At 38.5% G+C, this 24,213-nt stretch overlaps 1 protein-coding gene across 3 annotated transcripts in view; it reads left to right on the top strand.

Annotated features, from left to right (window-relative positions):
- Nucleotides 1-3,729: 3,729 nt before the first annotated feature.
- FMR1 (FMRP translational regulator 1) overlaps nucleotides 3,730-24,213 on the top strand; it is a 31,665-nt gene continuing 11,181 nt past the window's right edge. Inside the window, exons 1-10 of one of the 3 annotated variants that reach the window (XM_040614235.1) lie at nucleotides 3,730-4,141; nucleotides 10,772-10,824; nucleotides 11,793-11,886; nucleotides 12,894-12,965; nucleotides 13,246-13,394; nucleotides 14,197-14,290; nucleotides 14,382-14,498; nucleotides 18,746-18,916; nucleotides 19,017-19,095; nucleotides 21,919-22,028. In XM_040614235.1, coding sequence (XP_040470169.1) covers nucleotides 4,091-4,141; nucleotides 10,772-10,824; nucleotides 11,793-11,886; nucleotides 12,894-12,965; nucleotides 13,246-13,394; nucleotides 14,197-14,290; nucleotides 14,382-14,498; nucleotides 18,746-18,916; nucleotides 19,017-19,095; nucleotides 21,919-22,028 — 990 coding nt within the window. In that variant the 5' untranslated portion in view covers nucleotides 3,730-4,090. The remainder of the gene's footprint in view (nucleotides 4,142-10,771; nucleotides 10,825-11,792; nucleotides 11,887-12,893; nucleotides 12,966-13,245; nucleotides 13,395-14,196; nucleotides 14,291-14,381; nucleotides 14,499-18,745; nucleotides 18,917-19,016; nucleotides 19,096-21,918; nucleotides 22,029-24,213) is intronic. The other 2 variants (XM_040614236.1, XM_040614234.1) reach the window with 2 other exon arrangements.

Here is a 24,213-nt window from a genome sequence, read left to right as displayed (position 1 = left end):
TCAACCTTCAGATATTATTGATTAATCATAAAGCAACCTTGTCTAAGAAATTTTTCATCTTTATATCTCTATTGACTGTTACTGCTTCCTCCAATTGCTGACCTAGTTATTTAGCACTACGGTTTCAGCTTGATTACTGAAAGACACTTCATTGAGCCATTGTAAACAGGAAAAGAGTATCCAACCACCTTTAATGTGGTAGCATCCTGACAACAGTCTGAACTGTTTGTTCTGATTGAAGTAACTTAAAATCCTATGTACCTCAGATGAATGCAAAATCTTTTTTTCTCAGTATCAAATACAGTGTCAGAAATAAGGTACATATACTGTGACTACCAGGCTTAGATGGAAATAGAGCAGTCTCAATGTCACCTGTATGGCATGCTGAAAACCATCACGTAGGGGGAAAGCAGTCATGCAGGAGAGGCTTCTGTCTGAAGTGATGCACAAGGAAAACCAACAGATAAAAATTTGAAAGGTTGAATTGAAATCTCTATGAATCTCGGTAAGACTAAGCTGAAGCCCAAAATGGGTGTGTAAATAAGAATTGTATAAAATTCCATTAAGAGACTTGATTGTTAATCGGATTACCGTCTTTTAAAAATGCTTCATGAGTAACTCTTATTTGTAGTCGCTGACAAAGCCTCAAGGTAAATAGCACAAGGTGAGAAAAACACTCAGTTGTTCCTGTCACTCTTACCCCAGCGTGTATATGAAGGGCCTTTTACAAATCAATTCATGATTCTTGGAAAGGTTCTGATTGTTGCTATTGTTCTGACAGCTACATTTTAAATGCTTAGCTCCTAACAGGAACAGCTAAGATACCAATGCTAGGGAAATAATAATAGCTAAACTGGTACTGATGATCAAGGATACAGGACTGATATGCCCCGAGCAGTGCCATTTACATTAGCCTTCTGTCCTTCCACTTTCCTAAGGAGGACAAGATGGGAGGAGACCTTTTTCTTATGTTCTTTACAAATATTTAAGAAAGCATTTGAATAAATTCATTAGTGGATAAAAATAAAAGTTTTTTTTAAAATATTTTTTTTTATTTTGATGATGAAAAGAGGTATTCCAAATGCAGAGTGTCTGAAATACCTTCCAGATAGCAGATCAGCCTGCCAACACCGAGTGGTGTAGAACTGAATAAGAAATAGAAGCACCGAGTATCTGTAGGACCAAACTCAAGACTTGGAACAGGTGCTTGAGATTGCTCAGGAATATGAAAGAATATTTTTTTTTTTTTTTTTTGGGGGGGGGGGCGGGCGGAAGACGAGTGGGGAATTTTGCTTGAATAATAATTCCGTAGCTACTGCATAGTGTAACTGAACACTAGGATTATATATAAGAAGTTAAGTCTAACATTTGAATGAAATAACATTTTACCTTTAATATTAAAAGACTTTAATGGAATTACTGAGATGTACTTTTAGAGTGTCACTGGGTTAGAAATATGGCCACACTTAAAAGGTTCTAGTTTACAGACAGTTCAGTCTGGAGATAGTTCAAAGTAAAACAGCAAAAACAGTAAGTAATTTGGAAAGTAAAAGACTAAGAGTCAATCAGTACAAAAAGCAGAAAGCGTGCTCTGGAAATATGTAAATTCTCTCATTAAGTTGACAAGGATGAGAACATTCACTACTCAGGAAAAAATACAAAATGTTGAATTTAAGCAATGGCAAGGAAAAATTAAGTTAAGCACTAGAGAAGATTATATAGTGCAGCAGCTTTTAGCTTAGGGAAAGTGGCAAAATCATCACTGGAAGCCAGAGCTAAATTAGACACCTTTATATTCTGTCTACTCTGAGATAATCTGCCTGCGCGACAGCAACCTATCTTATTAACAAGAGAATAATTACAACAATCAATGAATGCAAAATAAAAACCACTTCTGCTTACTTTGTTTAAGAGTTGGGCATCATCTTTCTGGCAGATTGTTGAAATTTTGATTTGAACCATTTATACAGTTACCATTTTTTTAATAAGTGTAACATGAACAAGTCACAAGAGACGTCTATTTTACCTAAATTTCTTTATTGACACTCTATAAGATCTAATCTCCACTGTTTTTTTTATTCACACACAAACCTTGCATCATTGCTCTTCATCTTTACATTTTTCTTCCTTCAGTCCTCTTGGACCCTTTGCCATTCCCAAGCAAGACAATCCTGTGACTGTCTGTTTAATGAGCACAGCAGGCTGTCAAACTAATTCATTAGATTGAATTGACCCTTCATCATACTCAAGAATTTGCTGAAAAGAGTATCCAAATCTGATGAAAAGAGAATCAATCACCTTCCCTTCAAGGTACGCTGCACAGCAATCATATAATTAAATTTACCTCACAACTGTGAAAGCGTACAATAAAAATCACAACAAGCAGATTAACATATAGTATACAGAGATCACTACAGGCAATTCTCGATCTCGCAAACAAAAAAATGAAACAGGAAGGAAAAGTTTTCATGACTAAGAAGAAATACTGTGCACCCTTTCATAGCTTAAATGTAAAATGCAGCATACTGAGAAACTAATTTGCAAGGTTTGCAACACAATGTAAGAATCAAGAGGAAAGGTGAAATCATATGCTTACTGAGTTTTGAAAATTCATTAGTACGTGCAGAATTTCACCTCATGACTTATATAAGGAGAACATTACACGTTTATTCAGAGAAATGGCAGCCATGGGAATAATTGTGATTTTTGAGAGTAGCTGTAAAACTATTTTTTTTCTTCTTGTATTCTTTGTAGTTAGTGGGGGGGGGGGACCACATAGGAAGATCATGTTAATGTTTGTGTAGGCCTAATGTAAGTCTGACCAAGCAGCTTTTGTGCCAGTGTACTTTCAGCTGTAAATGTTCCACCGTGGATACAGCAGCTCTTCAAAACATCTACCACCCGTTCCACTGTAAACCGTATGTGCAGGTAGATTTTGCTGTCAGAGGAGTTTCTAAGGTGAGATGTCTGTGAGTTCTTAAATGTAGTTAAAACAATGTACGTGTGAACTTGTTTGTGGAACAAAGCTTAGCTCTCCCACAGAGAGGCAGGCCCAGCACACCAGCCTTCCAGGCTGGCGAGTCTGTTCATCTTGTATCACACCCTTCTGAGGCGTTCAGGTGTCCAGCACAGCCACACCGGCCCGGCCATTTGTTAGTGCAGGGCTCGTTAAAAACTGCCACATCAACGCAGTTTTCCTCACTCCTGACCGTCAGCAGGGAGGCTGAGCCCACGGCATGGCGGAGCCCGCCCCCCCGCGCGGCGGCCATCTCCCGCGGCGCCCTGAGGGACGAGGGCCGCGTCCCGCAGGCTCAGGCCTCCTCCTGCCCCCGCCCATGGCAGCGCCCGCCGCGGGCCCTCGGCCCCATCACTCCCATGGCCGCTCTCTGGGCGCCAGCAACGTCACCGCCTCCAGGAGCCATTACCGGCCCCGTTCCCTCAGCGGGGGCCGCAGCGCCGCCCCGCCCCCGCCACAGGGCCCCGGCGGCGCAGGCCGCGCGCACCCCGCCCTCCCCCGCCGCTCCGACCGCGCGGCGCGGCGCGCAACCTGACTGGCCAGCGGCGCAGTCACTCAGGCGCCCGCCGGGGGCGGAGGCGGGACCCCAGCCGAGACTGCCGGGTGCGCTCGGCCCTCGCCGCTGCGGCTGCGCGCGCGGGAGGGGCGCGGGGCGGCGCGCGCGACCCGGCCGTTAGGCAGTGGGCGAGCGGCGCGTGCCGGCCGGGGCCAGCTCCCCGCCCCGCCCCTCCCGCCGCGGCCCGGCACGTGACGCGGACTCGGCGTTTACATTCGAAACGGGCGCGCCCCCCCCCCTCCCCGCGCGCGCCGCCCGGCGGTGACCGTTTCGCTTTCATTTCCGGGCGGCCGAGGGCGAGCGGCGGCGGCGCGGAGCGTCCCCGCAGCGCCCCCCCCGCGGCCCTCCCCTCCGCCCCGCGCGGCCCCACCCCCGCGGGCTCGGCGTGAACCGAGATTCCCCTTCCCTTCCCCCGCCCCGGCACACACACCCCTCCTCCTCCTGCGCCGAGAGAGAGAGAAAGGGAAGGGAGGAGGCGCCGGGCCTGGGTCTCCCGCACCGAGCCGCCGCGGCACAACATGGAGGAGCTGGTGGTGGAGGTGCGGGGCTCCAACGGGGCCTTCTACAAGGTACCGGGTGCTCGCGGCTGGGTCCGGCTGGGCCTCAGGGGAGGGAGTGGGGCCTGGGACGGGAGGAGGAGGAGGAGGCGGCAGCGGTGGCGGCTCCTCCTCCCCGCTCTGAGGGAAAGCGGAGGCCCCGGGGCAGGAAGGAGGAGGAGGAGGAGGAGGAGGAGTGGGGCAGGGGTGGAGGCCGCGGCGGGTCCCTCGGTGTCTGGGACGAGGGAGCCGGGCCTCCGGGCCGAGAGGAGCGGGGGCCGCCGCCTGAGGGTTGAGGGACTGGAGGCCTGATGAGGGAGAGAGGGAAGGCGAGAGAGGGCCCCGGCGTCCGGGGAGGCCTTGGGCCTTCCCCCTATTGTGGGAAGGGGAGGCCCTGGCGCCGGCGGTGTACGAGAGGAGGCAGGAGGGCCCAGGGCCGCCTTCTCCTTGGCGCTGAAGCGAGGATCAGGGATGGGGCATTAATTGCTAAATCCTCAGCTTTTGTCGCTACTTAAGGAAAGTCAGTCTCGCTCTCCAGGTTTCCAAGAGAGCTGCGCTGCTAGCGCACGGCGTTTAAGGAGGGGGAGGGGGGGCCCTTGTTAAATACACGTTCGGGGTGAGATGCTGTCGTGGATTCCTGCTCTTAATGCTGTGGCAGGGGACACTGCCTTACTGGTATTAGAGCACTGCCTGGGCAAATATATATGTGCTGAGTTGCTAAATACGTCTAATTATCAAATGTGCTTCTTACTGAAACTACTTAATGGCATTCCATGTTTGTTTCCAAGCCCTTGTGCTGGTGCTGAATAAAGCCATCACTGAGCCTTGGACATATATGCTGAGCGCTTAATATTTTTCTTAATACTGTGTAGTATTGCTGTGGAATTGCATGAGCTGGGTTGTGTTAATCGGCACATTAATAGGGTATAATTTGTGGGTTTACTTATTCAGACAAAAATAAAACTTGGACAGTGGGTTTGGGCCTATTACCACTGACACATTGTCAACATACCAGAAACAGTCATGGATCGGTTTCTGCAAGTCTACCTTCGTTTAAATGTTCCTAGTACTTTAAAAATTGGGCCTAGTTATTGTGCGACATCCAATATTTATGTTAGCAATGAAGGAACAGGTAGAATTTCACACTCCGATGTTAGTGTAGGTAGGGCAGGTTGATAACCAAATGATACAGTTCCAACAGCTCTGAGTGTTTCTAAGAAGAGAAAAAAAAACGGAAGACCTCTTAAAAGCTTATTTTTTAAATGTGTGATAAACTCATATTCTGAAAATTATGGGGTTTTTTAAGTATGTATGAAACAAGTCAGCAAACATGGTAAAGAAGCACTCTGTGGGTCTGCAGTGTTGTAGCCAGTGTTCTAGATCTGTATATTGCTTCCTGTAATTAAATTATTTAGCACTTTCAAAAATCAGTTTTATTTTTTTAAAGGTGAAGTATTCACTCAAGACAGAAACAGAAGACATGCTGCATAAGAGAACTTTTAATGAGGCTTTTATCAAATTATGTTATTTACATAATCATGCAAAATAGATTATGTTAAAAGTGACATTGTGCATTCTTTAGTGACAAATGTTACCAAAGAAACCTGGGAGAATTGAAAGCTTCTGTAACTTTTTTTTTGGCTGCATTCACATGCATGACACTATAAGGACCTGTATCCCTTTTGTCTGTAACATAACGACAATTTCTGGTTGTACTTTTGATAAAAATTTCATTTGAGCATATGTTCATGGGAGCTTATTCATTAATCATGATTTAGTGTATCCAAGTTATAACACAGATATTGTCTCCAAGTTGCATATTATGTTTGCATTTTAACTTTTAGAAATGTAAACATAGGAATTTTCTTGTCTCTTAATTGTTAACCAAGAGGACTTATCTAAGGGGACAAATGGAGCACACAGATTTCTTGGTCTTCACATGTATTATCTGTCTAGATGGAGCATCACACTTATGATAAATCTTTTTTTTAAACTAAAAAAAAGTTGTGTTTTTTAAAGAAACCCTCATGCAGTAATGCTCAATGTAAATCAGCAGTTTTCCTCTAGTCTGAATTACTTGAATTTTAGGTACAATTTTTTCTTTCATCACAATGTTTGAGTATCACTCTTATTAATTAATTTACCTGCATGTTTTCTTGTGATTTTTATGCCAGTCTTGAAGATAGGGAATTTGATTATAAAATGGATTGGTTGACCCAGCATAACAAGAAGGGTATGATGATGTAAAGTGCAGGTTTAATTGCAAGATGATTTTTTTTTCACTTGAAAAGTTTCTTTAAGCAGCCTCCTAAGAAATGTTTTACAACAGTAACACTTCAAACAAATCAAAAGCAAAATAATTCTTTTGTCCAATCTAATGGTTTACTGATAACTTGCGATAATTTCTTTGGCTTTGAATAGTTCTGAATGTTTTCATCAGAATGTGTACATGTTTTGGAAAAGTATGCCTCTGTCTTGATACTAAGACATGGAAGGGAGGAATATGAGGCTGGTAGAGTCATGATGGGACTAAGTGGCACAAGTAGGTATCTAATTGCCACTCCAGGTTTTCACATCCTTCTTGTAGCTCTCTTTGAGGACCTTGTAAATTCAAGTCCCTAAGCACTTAATTTCATTTTTGAGTGTACCCAGCAGCATCTTGATCTTGACTGTACAAAACCAGTGCTTAATTGTCACCTAAGCCCTACTGAGAGTAATAAACCAGTCTTTTCTGCTTATATTACCTGTGGGACTTGATCCAGAATGCATTCAGAAATACATCTGGAGGGATTATGTTCCACACGAAACACAAGAGATGGCTTGAGGATGCATTCATACTCAACTGGAAGATTTGAATTAAAATTTCATACTGGTCAGGTACACTTGGTTTCACAGAGTAAGGTGTGTTGGTGTGATCCCTGAAGTGGAGACTAGTTCTTTCTGAATGGAATTAAAATACCACTTGTACTTTCATGAATCTTTTTCTCTTTGGCTAAGGTGAATTATTCCATGGAAAGTACAGTGCTGTCCATGAGCATGATTCAGCGATAATTGACAGTCTAGTACCTAGAGATGCTTAGTCATGGCTTGGTATGTTGCTGGGCCCAGAATCCTTGGCAAGAAAAGGTGAGGCTCTCTTACTTGAGGAAGACTGGTCCAACAAACAAGCCACCAGGACTGTGAATCCTAAAGGGAGGGAACTGGCCTTTTTGCAGCTCACAGCTAAAGTAACTAAATCTTGAAGATGTGTGCTAGCTATTAGGGCACATATTCTAATGTCTTTCCTTGTATAGGTGTAGTAAATTGGGGTTTGAAGTTCTTATCTCATTTTCAGAGAACTGATAGACAGTTCTTTGTCTAATCTTTCTGGGACTAGTTTTAGATATTATTTCCCTCTAAGGGACATGCTGGATACCTTTCAAGCATGGGATTGGTTTTGATTATCCAGTTCAAGAGTGATCCTCTCTTGTATCCTTTCCTAGAGATGGGAATCATCCTGTTTATTAGGCAGATGGTTTCGGAATGATGTTTGTTGTTAACATCTATGTGTTGTCTATAACTGATTTTTGCCACTTCTTGTTCTGTAACCTTGTTAAAAATATTCCACTCTTCATCCCAGTCATTTCAGCACTTTGCTATTGTTCCCTTGGTTTTATAGATACTTAATGTTTTTTCATTGAAGGTACAATTGACAAAATCATTCATCTTTCTTAGTTCTTTATTACTTCAGGTCTCACTATTAACAATTGTTCTTTTGGCCTTCTGTTGCATTCTGTGTAATTTTTTTTTTCTTTCACCATTCCATACAGACATACTCTCAGCTGATATCTCCAGTCCCTTTGTACATTCATAAGCCTGTCTGTGCAGTCCTTCTGAGGATGACAGCCTGTACCCTTTTCCCTTGTTTGGTTACCACTTCTGTGACTATTTTTCTTTCCCTCTTCTGTTTCTTTGTATGGCCTGACTTTCTCAGATGTGATTAGCTATTCAAGTTGCCTTTTGACTTTCTCCTTCCAACAGGTATGAGATGTTATGGAACTGTCACGCAGGCAATGGATGCACATTTGTATCAACACAGCACCTTTTTTATCTTAAAAGAGCATCTATGATAATTAACTCCATGCAGTTAATTACCCCTTATTAAAATGGTTGACAGCGCTCACATCTAATGATGCGAGCAGACTTCAAAAAAAGCAACAAAACTTCATGACAGCTAGAGCCTTTATTTATTCCTTTGGAGTGTCTGTCATTCCGTTTAGTAAAAAAATAACAAATATACTGATGTTCCCAATAATTCTTACTTTGTATCAAATAATTTGTAAAATTTAGACCACATCTTCATCATATAACCCTTCTTAGAATGTGAACACTCATGTTTGAGAAATGCCATGACATGTCAATGTTGGATTGTAAACTTTTTCACTTATTTATGTCTGAATCACGAAAAGAAGCGTTAATGCTTTATGAGACTGAAAGTCAAATTTGGCATAGAAAACTTGCCTATTATTATTATTCCCCCACATCAGAGAAGAAGAATCAACCTTAGCAGTTGTAAAACGTGCTTCTGGTCACAGAAGCAAAAGCAAGCCTTTTTCACTGATTCAGATTTCTTTTTTTTGTACTCTTTGGTGTATAGCAGTATCCCAGCAGCAGTCTTTCACTGTCCTGTTCCCTTACTTTACTTCCATCTAGTTGCACTATGTTTTTAATGCTTTGCGTCTATATGTTCACATTCGTCACAGCCAGTGTTCACCTTTTGTTTGAATTTCCAACTTACACTCTTTCAAAAAAGACTGATGAATACTTATTGTACTTTTCATAATGCTTTGTGTGAAATCAGGGCCTCTTCTTTGCCTTCATTGACATCTGGGACTGGCTTGTCCAGTGTCTCAATCTGGCTTACGGTGTTGAAGTCTAATTTATTTTTAGCATTGTATGGAATTTTACACATATCACAAAATAAAGAAAACCAAACAATTGTGATAAGCTTGAATTTTAGTTTTCCAAAGGCATTATTGGTTAAATATTAGTATTTTTAATGAAAATTTAGAAATGTTTCAAAACATTTCTCTATGTACTTAGAAGTGTTCAAATATGTAGTGCTGTAGAGTCCAAATACATTTTACTTACTACAGATCTGTTTAAATGCTTATACCAGAGGAAAGTTGACATAATGCTGTGATGCAGGCTGTGAAAAACTGGTGTGATAAGTGTATCTGACACTTCTCTGTGTCACAAAAAGCAAGGAAAACCACCTTTCTATGGGTAGATGAGATTAGACAACCAATTATTTAGCCTGTTAATATATTTTGTCTGGGTAATTGTTTTTTAAGCATAAACCTCACATAGAGGTAGGCAGAAGTGTTTTGTATACTGCATATTTGAAATTCGGTATTTGGCAAGGCATTGCTCACTTAATTTAAAAATTCTTTACAATGAATTTTTGTAATTTTGCAAGGCTGGAAATTAAAAGGCAAAACCAACAGTCTTACGACATCAACTTTTTTGGCCAGGCTGGAGTGAAAGTCAGGTATTCCATCAGGTTTTGAGATTGAGTCTTCTGAACTTGATGTAAACTAAAGAAATTGTCAGGTTTTTAATTTTCACTAGCTATGTCTGTATCAATGCTGCCAGCGTATGGCCAACAGTTATCTTTACTGTGCCTGGTTCAGGCTTTTATCTACCTGTCTTGCAAGGATTTACTATGTTGGGACAAATGTTAATGGAATACTCAGCACACCTCACCAATGTTTACCTGTTCCAGAGCTTTACAGAGCTATTTTTAAAAAGAAACAAACAAACAAAAAAACCCCAACCAATCTTTTCATCCCTGGTTGTCCTGTGACCTCCATCGTTTGAGGTTACAGAAAGTATTTTCATTAGTAAATCCCAAAGTTCTGTGAGTAGTAATTCCGCTGGTATGGAGCGGGGGTGGGGGTGGTGGGGTTTTGGGCTTCAAGCTGAAAATTGATTAAGTATAGGTCAGTTGAGTACATAAGGCAGGAAAAGCACTCTTGGTGCTGAACCTCACTTAGTTCTGTACTCTGCTTTGTGGTTGCATGGGAGACTTAGCACAGCTGCTGTCCATCCCCCAGAAGAAAATTAAAGGAAGGCTACAGGGCATTTTTCTTAAGTTTGCGCATTACAGAAGTTAAGTGTGATGAAGTAAATAAGGGGAAAACTGTGCTGAGATGGATATAGATGAGTGTTGCTAGTGTAATATTCAAACTTACTTAGAGGTAAAAGAGAGAAGAGAAATGATTTTTTTTTTTCTTGAGGAGTGTTGTGGTTTAATTTCTGTACCTGTCAAAATATGCGAAATGTGATTATAAAATCAAACACTTTAAACTTTCATGATATAACTATTCAGAATGATCTTGTCCTTTGTTAGTAGCCTCTCCTATTACACCTAAGAGTAGGAAGAATGCATGTATAGGTTGGGCGTTCTGTGTATCAGTATGCTGGCAGTCGTGAACTCAAGGGGGTTATCGACTTTCAGTATGTGTTTTATGAGTCTATTGCAAAATTAAAAAGGCTGACTTGAAAGCATACTTAAATTTTGAGTTTCATCAATGCTTGTGGAAGGAAGACATTTTATGGGTTTAAAATTCTTTTTTAAAACATCCATAAGTGTACCATAATTCCATCTTTTTTTCTACACAGGCATTTGTAAAGGATGTGCATGAAGATTCTATAACAGTTGCATTTGAAAACAAGTAAGTGTATTGCTAATGTTATAAATGATACAGCATATCAACCTAGCATTTGATTAACCTAAATATAACTTAATAATGCAGAGTAGCATCTCTTGGGTGCTCTAAGCTTGCTGCTAGTGTGTTTTGGAATTATGTTTGATGCTTACTATGTTGTGACATTTCTGTATAAATGCTTTTAATTGTTTAAATATTTTTAAGTATAAAACTGCAGTAACATGGGCTTTGTTGGGAAGATGAGCATGTTACAGAATTTACATGATGACAACCCATGTTTGAGTAAGTCAGCAGTGTTACTATGACTGCTTCTTTCTCATGTGAATATCTTATTTTTAGGTTTAGCAGATTATTACAAAATTTGTTCTATAGATAAGTGATAAATACCAGTTTTCTAAGCTACAAAGGAAATGATGTTCCTTTCCCATCGTTTAAGGACATGAAAAAGTAACCTTCCATTATACCATTGAGTTCAGGTTTCGTTTCCTTCAGGAAGGAAATAATGCATTACTAGTTTCTTTAAAAATAATCTTTTCTTGTTGTGTTCAATTTATCCAGTCTCTATTAAAGAAATTGAAAATTGAAACTGTATTCAGTCTGAATCCTGATCAAGTTTTCATGATTTATAGTAGAACTAAAGAAAAAGAAGAAACAGGCTTGTTTTGAAGGAAATGTCCAAATGTGTTATGAAACATTTTTTTAACCTGTTTTTCTAATAAACCTATGACTGCAAATAGAGTAAAAAGTGCTGCTGGAAGATTTCAAAACTGTGCGGGTAGCATTAGGGAGTCTTCTAAGATGCTTAATGGTCACTTAGTTGTGTTTCTTATTATAGATACATATTACCTTAATACATATACACAAAAGTTTCACAAAACTTAAAAGTGTAAAACTAATGGATTGAAAATGTTTCTGATTTCTATTTGTAAAGGCGGTGGAAATGCTTAGGCTGTTCATTGTATTTTTATTTGTAGCTGGCAACCAGAGAGACAAATACCATTCCATGATGTGAGGTTTCCACCACCTGCGGGCTATAATAAAGATATAAATGAAAGTGATGAAGTAGAGGTATGTATGCTCTATTAACAACATTTATTCTGAGAAGTAAGAGGACTTGGGGCGAAAAATGTCGGCCAAGCCAGTGGAAGGTTTGCTTCCATATTGTATGATGTCACATTTTTTGATTCCAGGTGCTACATAGAACAATGTTAAGCATGTCATCAGAAAGAATTTGACAGTTGTAAACTATATGGCTGTTTTGGTATTCCATGTACTATGACCTCCATGCTGATATACAAACATGATCAGCATTTCTTTGATTACAGATCAGTTCTTTATCAGTATCAGAACTGAATTAATCTAGAAATAGATGCCATACTGTAGTTCTTCAGCTGTAAGTTAATAATACCTATGTTACAAAACCTTCAGACTGAATGAGATGATCTGCATTATATATGTGTGTACATAAAATCTAAAAATATATGTGTATGTAGAGATAAACTGGCTTTAATAAAGTTCCTAAAACTTCAATTATTCTATACAATTATAAAACTGATTTTTATAGTGACTTTACAAAAGACAGCTTTCAAGATTTACGTTTTCTTTGCATGCTATTTAAGTTTATTTTGATTTGTAAGACAAGAAAACGGCAAAACTCTTCGGTGTGCATGTTGCAGATACATGTCCTAAAGTGTAGATAAGTGTCCTCTCCCTTCCACCTGCTGGTAAGGACCTCATCAGACCTACAGACAATTAGAAATCTTGTTGATTAAATATTAACAGATATAAAAAGCTGAATTATCTCTTTTCTGACTGTAGCAACTAATGCCAGTATATTGGGTATGATATTAATTATCTGTACAATCTTATATACATAAATTTGTAGCCTACCTGTATTTGCAATAAACACTTCAGCTGTTACGCGATTACTATGTGGTGCTTGTATCACACACTTCATGTACTGATATATTTTGCTGGTCTCTGTTCCTGTAGCAGAGTTCCTGCTCATATTAGTTTCAGCTTTTGTGATGTCTTTTAACAATGCTACAGACATGTAATGTGTGTATTTTGTTTAGGTTTATTCCAGGGCAAATGAGAAAGAACCCTGCTGTTGGTGGTTGGCTAAAGTGAGAATGATAAAGGGTGAGGTAGGAATATGCATATATACATATATATATATTTTCTGTATTCATTTATACTTTATTTTTCTTATGATGTTTTTTGTATTGATGTGTGTAGTGGTTTTAACTTGTCCCTCTTTGTTTTCAAAGAGTTTCTTGCTTGGACTGTTGCAATTACCATTAATCTCAACCTGAAAAGTTCAAATTTTACTTGTACAGTTAATGGAAGTGCTTTTCTCTTAATAGTGTAATGCTCACTCATGTCGTAAAATATATGGCTTGGATGATTTTATTATTTTTATATCAGTTCTACGTAATAGAATATGCAGCCTGTGATGCTACATACAACGAAATTGTCACAATTGAGCGTTTGAGATCTGTGAACCCCAATAAACCTGCAACAAAAGATACTTTTCATAAAATCAAACTGGCAGTTCCAGAAGATTTAAGGCAAATGTAAGTATAAGCATTTCTTTATAACTTGTTTCAAAATGTGGGTGACTTCTTGAGTCTGAGACAAGAAGGAATAAAAATACTTTTTACTGCTCTAAATTAACTTTCAAAATTTTCATGCAAGAATGTAGAAAATAAAAATGTGGACATGCTCATACTTAAGAAACAAAAAAGATTATTTTTGAAATGCAGTTTAGTCCTGTAGGAGAAAAATACTTTCCTCAAGGTTTTAAGGTTTATGTGCAGTATAGAGTTAAAAATATTATTATTACAGCTGTTCGGTAATGTGCAAAGATTAATCAGAATCCATTCTTTGTCAGTTTTATTGTTAATTTTCAAGTGGTCATTCTTTTGTTGATAAAGTATGGCAATCTGTGCAAGTAGTTATTTAATGACGAAAGAAAATATTGCGTTACAGTCTAGGGTATAACACATTTAGATCATGGCTGTGAGAATAATTGTGCAATAATGAAACATTCCGTAGTGTGATGCAGAAACAGTTAGTTTTCTCTCAAAGCACAGCCACATCATTCTCATGTAAATATAACTAAAACTTAGATTAATACTGACTTTTTCATTTCATAGATGTGCATACAGAAAATTTCTGAAATATTTCTAATCCCATTCATATGAAAAACAAATGAAAGTGTAAAATGGTGATATCAGAATGAAATTACACGTGCATTAAAAGGGAGAACTTGGATATATTTCTTTATATTCTTTGTACTAAGAAGTTAATCCTTTTGACTGTGAATGACAAATGCAGGAGTTGGTATTTTTAGCTTTACAGTGCTTTTATTCCTAGGTGTGCCAAAGAATCTGCACATAAGGACTTCAAAAAGGCAGTTGGAGCTTTTTCTGTAACATATGATTCTGAAAACCACCAGCTTATTATTTTGGTAAGTACAAATGTCGAATCGTACCATCGGCAGTAGTTTGTTTCAAAAGTTCATGTGTAAACCACTGTATTTTCTTTTACTAATAATTTAGTCAATCAATGATGTAACAACAAAGCGGGCAAATATGCTGATTGATATGCACTTTCGAAGTCTTCGTACCAAGTTATCCCTGATACTGAGAAATGAAGAAGCTAGCAAACAGCTGGAGGTATGTTGTTTGTTTTCCCTGAAGTAATTTGATTAAAATAAAATTAAAAATATACTCGTGCATTTCATAGCTGGTAGGGCTTGCATTGAGGTGAAAGTAACTATTAACTTCTGATGCTATTCTTGGTGATAAAAAGAAGCAGATGGATATGTAACCCAGCAGAAGATTTTATAGGTAAAGGGTCTGTTCTTGAAGAGTCTCATTTTCATCCAATCTCACTTTATTCAGTGGGATTTTGTGTGCGATTAAATGCAAATATATATATAAATATATTTCTTTTGAAGCATAAAATAATTAGCCATTATTGCATGAATAGTGCCACATATTCAATAGCTTTCAATTACTATTTTTAATAACAAATGGGAGTGAATATGTCACGATACTGAGATGGACTAGAACTGGATTTTGGAAAACAAGACAGTGTGAATGAGAGATGGAAGGGGTGAGACTGATGTTGGTAGGATGTATGAAGGGATGGGTTTGTCTATAGATAAAATGTTAGGAAATCATCTTACAGCAGATACAGCTTCTGATATTCCTGTGACTGGAGAGTGGGTGTTGACTGGCAAGAAGCTTGACTCATACTTGTCCATGGAAAGGAAGAAGAAGGGAAAAAAAAAAAAAAACCCACAGAAAGAGTAGGCTAGGAAAGAAGGGTAACTTTATAGAGTAGAATTAACATTTCTTCAAGGTTTTTCCCCTATCTTGGGGGGGGGGGGAAGCAACATTTCTGAAAACTTTTAGAACTGGAAGTACCATCAAACTATTGGAATTCAGTTTTACATGGGTGTATATACCAGCTCTGTTACTTTAGAGCCGGGTTTCATTTCCCCCAGCTCCAAGGGTTCTATCTATTTGGCCTTAGCTTGAAGAGGGATGTTGTGTAGTACAGGCCTCTTGTATCTAGTAAGTGTACTCACTGTTAAAGAAGTTCTGTCTTCTGTTGTTCCCTTCAGTATCTTGATTTCTATGTTTCAGAGCTGTAATCCAGGTTTGTTTGGGTCTTGATATTTCTCAAGACCAAGAAAGGACCAGTTCTTCTCATTCCTGTTCCTTCTTGAGCACCCTGCTGTAGCTCTTCAGTAATCCATTCTTCTCTGTTTTCCTCCAGAACTGACAATTGTGTGGGCAGTTTACCTCTTGAAGTGCAAAGTATTATTTTGGAAGTGGGAAGAACAGCAGCCTCTTTAGAGCTAATTCTCTTTACATGCCCCCACAAATGCATGCACCAACAGCTGTTGTCATTGATTCCTTTCCCAAACTAATCTTGGATCCTTGCTGTCATTGTAAGGCTGAACCTTTTTTTCTGCTGTGAAGGACTTGTGAACTTGATTTTGTTCTCACTTGAAAACCATTATTTGGCTTCAGTTTCTGCCTGAGCAGTACTTAAATGAAGGTTGTGGTATAACTATATGTGGTTGTAATTTGCATGATGAAAGTTGGCTGGTAGTTTTCATGTTGGCATTTGTTTTCTGTACTTACTATAAACATAAAATCAATTTCAACTGAACCTGAAAAGAAGAGCTTCAGATAGTGTCTCAACAGAAATCATGTTTGTTTTTTTTTTATGGACATACAGGCAGACTGCACATGTCCATCTGCAGAAGAAATATTTAGTGAACACTTTGGGCTTTACTTTGTTGTTCATTGTTAGTTGTTTCCATCAAACTCTTTTCTGTATCTTATACTCTCTGAACTTAAATGTCTGCTAGTTCTTTTCATCTAGCAGTTCTACCTTTCCTATTTGGCATTATAATCACTGAACCAGCTTCCTTTATTTGATTTTTTTTGTTTGTTTGTTGTCTTGTACCTTCTCTTCTGCATATTAGCTTCTTGACTTGCATGGCTCTGCTTCTCAAACACAGCTTTTAGAGCATCAAGTGAAATAACCACTTTTATTTTTTTTGCATTCTTTCCCAGTAGGTGTTGCTTAGTTGTTTTGTCAAAAGCGTGAATTTACAAGTGTAGTTTTTCATTGTGGTTTGTATTTTGTTCTGTCTAAATGCAATTCAGTCATGGCCTCTAACTAGGTGTTAATATGTTATTTGCATAGTTGTTTTGTACTAATTTATTGGAGGGAAGCAGGATACAGAATTTCCTATGTTTAAATAAAATCCCTCTTGTAATACATAATTTACAGAAAAGCCAATGATACTTTAGTACAAGCAGTTTGTAGTATTAAAGTTTAACTGTCATAGCCAAGGTACCCAGTGATGATTTATCTTCATCTTTTCTAAATATCATACATAGTTGTGTTAACAACTGATCATTGACTTGATCATCCTGTTCTCTGCTCTCATGTGGTGGAATTAACAGATGTCACCTAGTAAGTTGACATTTGACTTATCTGTTAGAATGTTGATCTGTGAGCATTTAAAATGTTTGCTTTGAGTTGTCTGTAATCTAGTTAACTAAGTGCTTGATAGAGCTCTCTGAGCATGTAAAGTATGACGCTTGGATACTTATGCCACTCTCTACTGTAGCCAATTTACCAACAGCTTTAAGCAGGACCAGGTCAGATAACAGTAGCAGTTCAGCTAGGACAGTTAGCTCTTCTCTGTAGATCTAGAGTACTATAACTTCTTGTAAACATATGACTTCATTATCATACAGAAAAAAAACCATATTCTTTGTTTGTCTTGCTAATTTCTCTCCATGTGTTTTTCTAGTTCTCAGGGTGACCAAACTTAGTGATCTTACTGCTTCATAGAGCACAAGCATCCTATAAGAAAATTACCTGGTTTTTGAAAGTATGAAGAGGCTGTGTGGGAGAAACTTTACAGTCATTGTTTTAGTCTTTTTAAACATGTGGCTTTCTTTTTGGAAAAAAGTGTCCGCTTATCTTTAATGATTTCCCCACTCGCTTAACAGATTCCAAACTGCATGCAATTTAGCATTTCCAAAGTGTTTTCCCTTGCACTCGTGAGGTCTGTTCATGCTAATAATCTGAGCTACCTGGGATTGACATTGATTCATAGAAATGCAGGATTGTATGGATGTTGACAAAAATTTACATTTCCTCCATGTCTAAATATTTTCAGCATCGTGCAACTCCACAGTGTGCTACAAGATATTTCTCAAAAGCTTCCATCTGTTCCCAGCTCTCTTCTGCATGCTTGCTCTGTGGTGGAAGCTTTATACAGTTAAGAAAATATAGAAACTGTATTTTATGTATGGGCATATATGTTCATACTTTCACATTAAGTCAGAGCTCGCTAGCATAATTCTCTTGGAAACTCGGAACTACTTCAGGAAATTGTTTACTATGGTTGTTGGAGTTACAGTTAGTTCAGGTTTTTTCCCCTGTTTTTTATATTTTTTTGCAAGTTTTATTCAGGTTTCTAGTGATATTTGCTATTCTTAAAATCCTCTTGCAGATCCAAAAGTTGATCAGGTTTTTTTGGTTGGTTTTTCTTTCTTGGTACTTTATTTCTTGTAGGAAATCCTCATTAAGTTTCTGTAAGCCATTTTGTATTGTTTGGTTACACCATAGCAATTGCATGCAAAGGTGATGAGAGTTATGAAATGTTAACCAGGCATTGAATTCAAGAGTAACTGAGCCTCAAATGTGATTGAAAGTTGTTTTAATAGTATAGTCTTCAGTCACTGTTACTGGCCTGCTGAAGCAAGGAATTTTGCCTTGATAGCATGTGACAATCTAAAGTTCTCAGGTTGACCCTTCTGTCTTTGTAAAAATGTGATTACTGGATGAAATTTTTAAGATACTTGTTCTCTGAATTCAAGCAATGTACTGCATTTTTCTTTTGTGTTGTCTTGCATAGGCATGGATTTATCACTTTTAAATGCAGTAGATATCCATAGTTATTGTTTTCTATATAATTTTTGTGTCCAGTGATTGAGTTATTGCTGTGTCCCCCAACCTGTCGAAATAGGTGGGTTTTTTTCCTCAGAGGTTACAGGGTTTGCTTTAATAATCAGCGCAGCTCTGATTTTACTAACTTACACAAATGCTGTCTTACCTAGAACACTTGATAGCTGTAGATACTCTGTGGAAAGACAGATGTGTCAACATAGCTAAAGGCTAGTCTTTTGTTAATATGTAAAACACAGTATTAGGACTACTGAAGAAGACCCTTCAGTGTTTTTGAAGGGAAAATAAATTCATTAAAAGGATTGCTTAAAGTAAAAAGTAGACTAAGTACCTGATTAAAGAATGAGTTCTACATTTATGTTGATTTCTCTCTCCAATGTACTAAAAATCAAAGTAAGCTAACATTTTTCTTCAGAGTTCTAGACAACTTGCATCACGATTTCATGAACAGTTTGTTGTACGTGAAGACCTAATGGGCTTGGCCATTGGCACTCATGGTGCTAATATTCAGCAAGCCAGAAAAGTCCCTGGAGTGACTGCTATTGACCTTGATGAAGATACATGCACATTCCATATTTATGGAGAGGTAAGTCCTCTTTAGTCTTTCAGGAAAAAAAAAAAAAACCACACACAAAAAAACCTTGGAAAAACAGATCTTATTTCTCTCATACATATATCTGTTTTAGGATCAAGATGCAGTGAAAAAGGCAAGAAGTTACCTTGAATTTGCTGAAGATGTTATACAAGTCCCAAGAAATTTAGTAGGTATGTCAATTCTGGAGGCTAACTGTGTGATAGTACAGAAGAGTGTCATCTGAGAACTGCTTTTTACTTTTAGAAGGGTGGCAGGGTAAAAGTTTGAAGAAGTTCCCTTTGTGAAAGGGTTCTAGGTGGTACAGGGGTTTGGGGCTTCAGGCTTTTTTGTGGGTTTTTTTTTCCCACTCCAGGCAGAATTTTTACTGACACATTTACCTTCAGTACACTGGAAGAAATTACTTCCTGGTATGCATTTCCAGGTGTATTTTAAACTAGACACAATGTGCTGATGTTTAAATATGAAGTAAATAGCTTCTGGATTGAGCCAAAGAATTAAATTGCTTCCTCCAAAGATGTCCAGAGATTAGTTCAGCTGTATAACAGATGAATCTGCAGTCTCGTCTTTTCCTAGTATATGCTGAATATTTTTATTTTTACTTTGTTTCTTTTCCCTGTCTTTTTACATCTGAAATACAGTTTATTTAGAAGCAGCACGGTGGGATGAACTGAACACCTAGTTAAGACAATCAAATAATTTCCATTATCAAACAGGGTGGGGAAGAAAAAGTCCTCAAGAATGCATACAGCCCTTGTGTGTGGAAATCTTTTCATGAGCTTTTGATGCTGCAAAGCAACATAAAAATACATGGCTTAATTCAGTACATAAGAAAAGAACAGGGAAAACACTATATGGTATAACATACCTCTAAAAGCAAATACTTTAATAGGTTGTCAAGCAGTGTATGAATGCTAATGTTGAAGTACTATGAAAGTCTGCAGTGGGACGAATACTTACAAATGTGGCATCTCTGCTCTGGAATTGATGTAAAACCAGTAGTTTTTCCTTCCCCACTCCCTCCTGATTCTACTGGTGATAAGTAAAAATAAGCTGACATCATTATTTTGAGGTTTTAATTTCTTTGTTTCTTTTCTCCTGTTTAGAACTTTGCAATTATTTCTGATTTGGCAGGTTTTCATTTCTACTCTGCTGCTTTGCTTGGTTCCTTTAGAATATAGAACTGGCTGGACCATATGTTATATCCAAAATAAGCTATGTTTAATAATTTTCTTTTTTAATATTTCTAATAACTTGCCAGAAAACTAAACAATTTGCTTCAAAAAAGCAGAAGGCTTTTTACCTTTTACTACATTATTGATATGCTGGCTTTTTTATCTAAGGAAAATGCAAACATCTGGCTTTTACTACTTAATTATCCTTTAAAAAAATTTCAAACCAAACAATAACCAAAATCTCTAGCCCAAGATGTTGCCTTTTTTTAAAGGCTGTATGGAAATGTATAACTTGAAATATAAGTTAAGAATATATGCATACAATCCTTTATTATTTTTAAAGATTTTTATGTTTTTTGCCAATTTCTAACTAAACCCAAATATTTTAAAGGATGGATTTCTTTTGTTGAGAGAACCAGTGTAAGGTTCTTTATTTTCTTTCTCTTTGGTGTGTACTTGACTTACCTAAATGGCTACCAAGGCTTCTTTACATCTATTAGTAAGCTGCTGTTACCTTTGCCAGTGATGTGTAATGGAATAAAGTACTGGGAAGCAGCTTTTGATTCTTGAGTACCCTTTGTCATCAAGGAAGAACTTACTGGCCATCTTTTGTAATATCTTCTGAAATATGTAGGACTTAAATTGAGGGTAGAAAAATTGAAACATAAAAATGAAGATTTCTCTGACTTCGAACATTGTCCCATCTGATTAAAAGTGGATTTTAATTTGCTCTTCATGGGTTAGTTGTATCTGCAAAATGATAGTTGTTATGCACTCATATTTTTGCCTTTATTTCAGTGATGTGCCTGTGAAAAAGATTACATTGCAAGTGTTACAGCAGTTTTGTTTTAAAAAAATTGTTGCATGCATTAAAAAATCTTTCACGTCACTTCTAAACTTTTCTTTAATGCTATGATTGAACAATATGGCCTTTCCTCATTATCTCCCAAGCAGCTCAGTTTTCCTTTCAACTTTCAGGCAGCAATTTCTTTTGCTGATGTTGGAGAGAACTAAATTTTTTTCATTTTCATGTCTCAAACTAGAGTGTCTGGTTCCTGAGATATATGTATGCATTACTGGCATTAGAGTACAATTTATTTCCATTTTGGTCTTTGACTTTTTAATGAATTATAAACTGTTATCAAATACCTCTAAAAAAAGCTCAATTTCAAAGAAGAAAATTGTGTATCTGTCTCTGATGCTATCTTCAGCAGTATCACAAAAGTTCATTAACTAAAATATTTGTGAACAAACTAAGAGTTTTGCTTTGTTCTCTACCCAGAAGGTAGTTACAGCAAATGTTAGGGCATTGTAAAAGGGGTTTTTTATTTTGGTGGTCGTTGATTGGTTGATATTTTTTTTTAATGCAACCAGCAATGTTTATTTGTAAATCACTGAAGTTATTTAAACCTACCAAAGCAAAGCCAAATAAGCATGCAAGATACTGAATGTTTCTGTAATCGAGATGTGTAATTTCAAATAATTTTATACAAAGGTGTGAGGCATTTATGATTGATTTTTCCTTTGTTCTCTTATAGGAGCTTTGAAAAAGAAGGAAAATATACTCAGTAACAAACTTGATAATAAAGTACTTCTGTATGCTGCAGTGGTAGCTTTGGAACATTACTAAAGTTTACACCCTGAGCTTACTTAGCCATTTTAGTTCATGGCTTATTAACTACATTTTTGTTGTGGAGTACTAAGTCATTTTTGACAAATTCTTGCACTGGTGCTAAACAGTCTTGTTTAATTAGAGTATAGTAATAAGCAAGTGTGGGGGAAGACCCTAAAGGTGGAATGTTCTGTATGTTCTTTCTGTAGGAAAAGTAATAGGAAAAAATGGAAAACTGATTCAGGAAATAGTGGACAAATCTGGTGTTGTAAGAGTGCGAATTGAGGCTGAAAATGATAAAAATATTCCCCAAGAAGAGGTATGTTTTCAGTTAATGTGATTTCTGTATGTGTTTATTGGTGGTTATATTCTACTTAGTGATAAAATAAATTCTTCCTTGTATCTTTGTAGTGCTGAGTTAGTTTTCATTAGTACGTGTTTCTTCTGATAGAATCATTATTTCCCTGTTAAACGCTGAGGGGCATTTTAATATAAATCTGGATTAAATCTATATTAAAAGGTAAAATAGTCAATGTTTAGATTTAAAGGATTCATTTCTATGTCATATTTCATTTGCAATGATAAATTCTTACAGCAAAAAAGTCTTGAACTAGCCCAATAAGCAACAGGGTGCTATTACTGCTGCAGGCTAAAATTTTCAACATTTATAATATGTTTGCCTGCAGAATAATAAAAGGGTAAAAGAGCAAGTAGTCATGGCTGCAATTAGTATGTCAGGTTTTCCTTTTTCTTCTGGCTTGAAAAAAGTTTATTTTTATCTGTTTCTTATGCATATAAAGTCTGCTCAGTATTCACCACTGAAACTAAGTTGAAGATTGGTACTTTTGCTTTGAAGACAGAAATAAGGTTCAATAAATAAGCACTTTGATGCTTTTCTATGGGTAAAATTGCTTGACATTGTTACCAACTCATTCTTAATGGTTGGTATTGCTATACCTAGAATCCACTGCTAAAAGCAACAATGAGCCGTTTCCTTAAATACCTTTTTAAGTCACTTGTGTCTTGTGATCTTTTAATAATTGATATGATGTGTTAGTTAATATGAGTTTAGAAATTTCATTGCTCTCTATCAGGTTGTATGAAATATTTATGAAACTTGAAATACACCAGATAATAAAAATTTTCAGTTAGCAATGCCTGTGGCTAAAGGATTTTAATCATAGAATGGTTTGGGCTCGAAGGAACCCTAAAGACCACCTAGTTCTAACACCCCTCCCATGGGCAGGGACACTTTCCACTAGACCAGATTGCTCGAAGCACCATCCAGCCTGGCCTTGAGCATTTCCAGGGACAGGGTATCCACAGCTGCTCTGGACAACCTGTGCCAGCCCCCCCCCAGCACTTTACCTCACAGTAAAGAATTTCTTCCTAATAGCTCATCTAAATCTACCCTGTTTCAGTTTAAAGCCATTGCCCCTTGTGCTATCGCTACAGGCCCTTGTAAGCAGCCCCTCCCCAGCTCTCTGGCCCCCCCTTTTGTACTGGCAGGCTGCTCTAAGGTCTCCCTGGAGCCTTCTCTTCTCCAGGCTGAACCACCGCAATTCTCACTCAGCCTGTCCTCACAGCAGGGGTGCCTCAGCCTCTGATCATCTTCATGGCTTCCCCTGGATTTGCTCCAGTGGGTTCATGTCCTTGTTATGTTGGAGGCCCCAGAGCTGAACGCAGCACTGTAGGTGGGGTCTCATGAGAGCATAACCTCCCTCAGCCTTCTGTCCACACTTCTTTTGACGCAGCCCGGGATATGGTTGGCTTTCTGAGCTACAAGCGCACATTGCTGAGCTGCCTGTCCACCAGCACCTCCCATGTCCTTTGCCTCAGGGCTGCTCTCAATGCATTCTCCACCCAACCTACATTTGTGCTTGGGATTGTGCCCACCCATGTGCAGGACCTTGCACTTGGCCTTGTTGCACCTCATGAGGTTTGCACAGGCCCGCCTCTTAAGCCTGCCAAGGTCCCTCTAGATGGCATCCCTTTGTTGGCATAGTCAGCAAACTTGCAGAGAGTGCACTCAATCCCGCTGTCCATGTTGCCAACAAAGATGTTAAACAGCACTGGTCCCAGTACCAACCCCTGAGGAAAGCCGCTCATGACTGGTCTCCATGTGGACATTGAGCTGTTGACCACAGCTTTTGGAGTGTGACCATCCAGCCAGTTCTTCATCCACTGAGTTGTCCTATCAAATCCACATCTCTCCAGTTTAGAGACAAGGATGTTGTGCAGAACAGTTCTAAATGCTTTGCACAAGTCCAGGTAGATGACATCAGTTCCTCTTTCCTTATCCACCTGTGCTGTAACCCTGTCGTAGAAGGCCATCAAATTTGCCAGGCATGATTTGCCCTTAGTGAAGCCATGTTGGCTGTCACTAATCACCTCCTTATTTTCCATGTACCTTAGCACAGTTTCCAGCAGGATCCGCTCCATCATCTTGCTGGGCACAGAGGTGAGCCTGACTGGCCTGTGGCTCCCTGGGTCGTCTTTTTTTT

This window comes from Falco naumanni, chromosome 14, assembly GCF_017639655.2.
Source record: "Falco naumanni isolate bFalNau1 chromosome 14, bFalNau1.pat, whole genome shotgun sequence".
Taxonomy (NCBI): Eukaryota; Metazoa; Chordata; class Aves; order Falconiformes; family Falconidae; genus Falco; species Falco naumanni.
The sequence above is the reverse complement of the archived record's forward strand: the minus strand, read 5'-3'. Positions and strand labels throughout refer to the sequence as shown.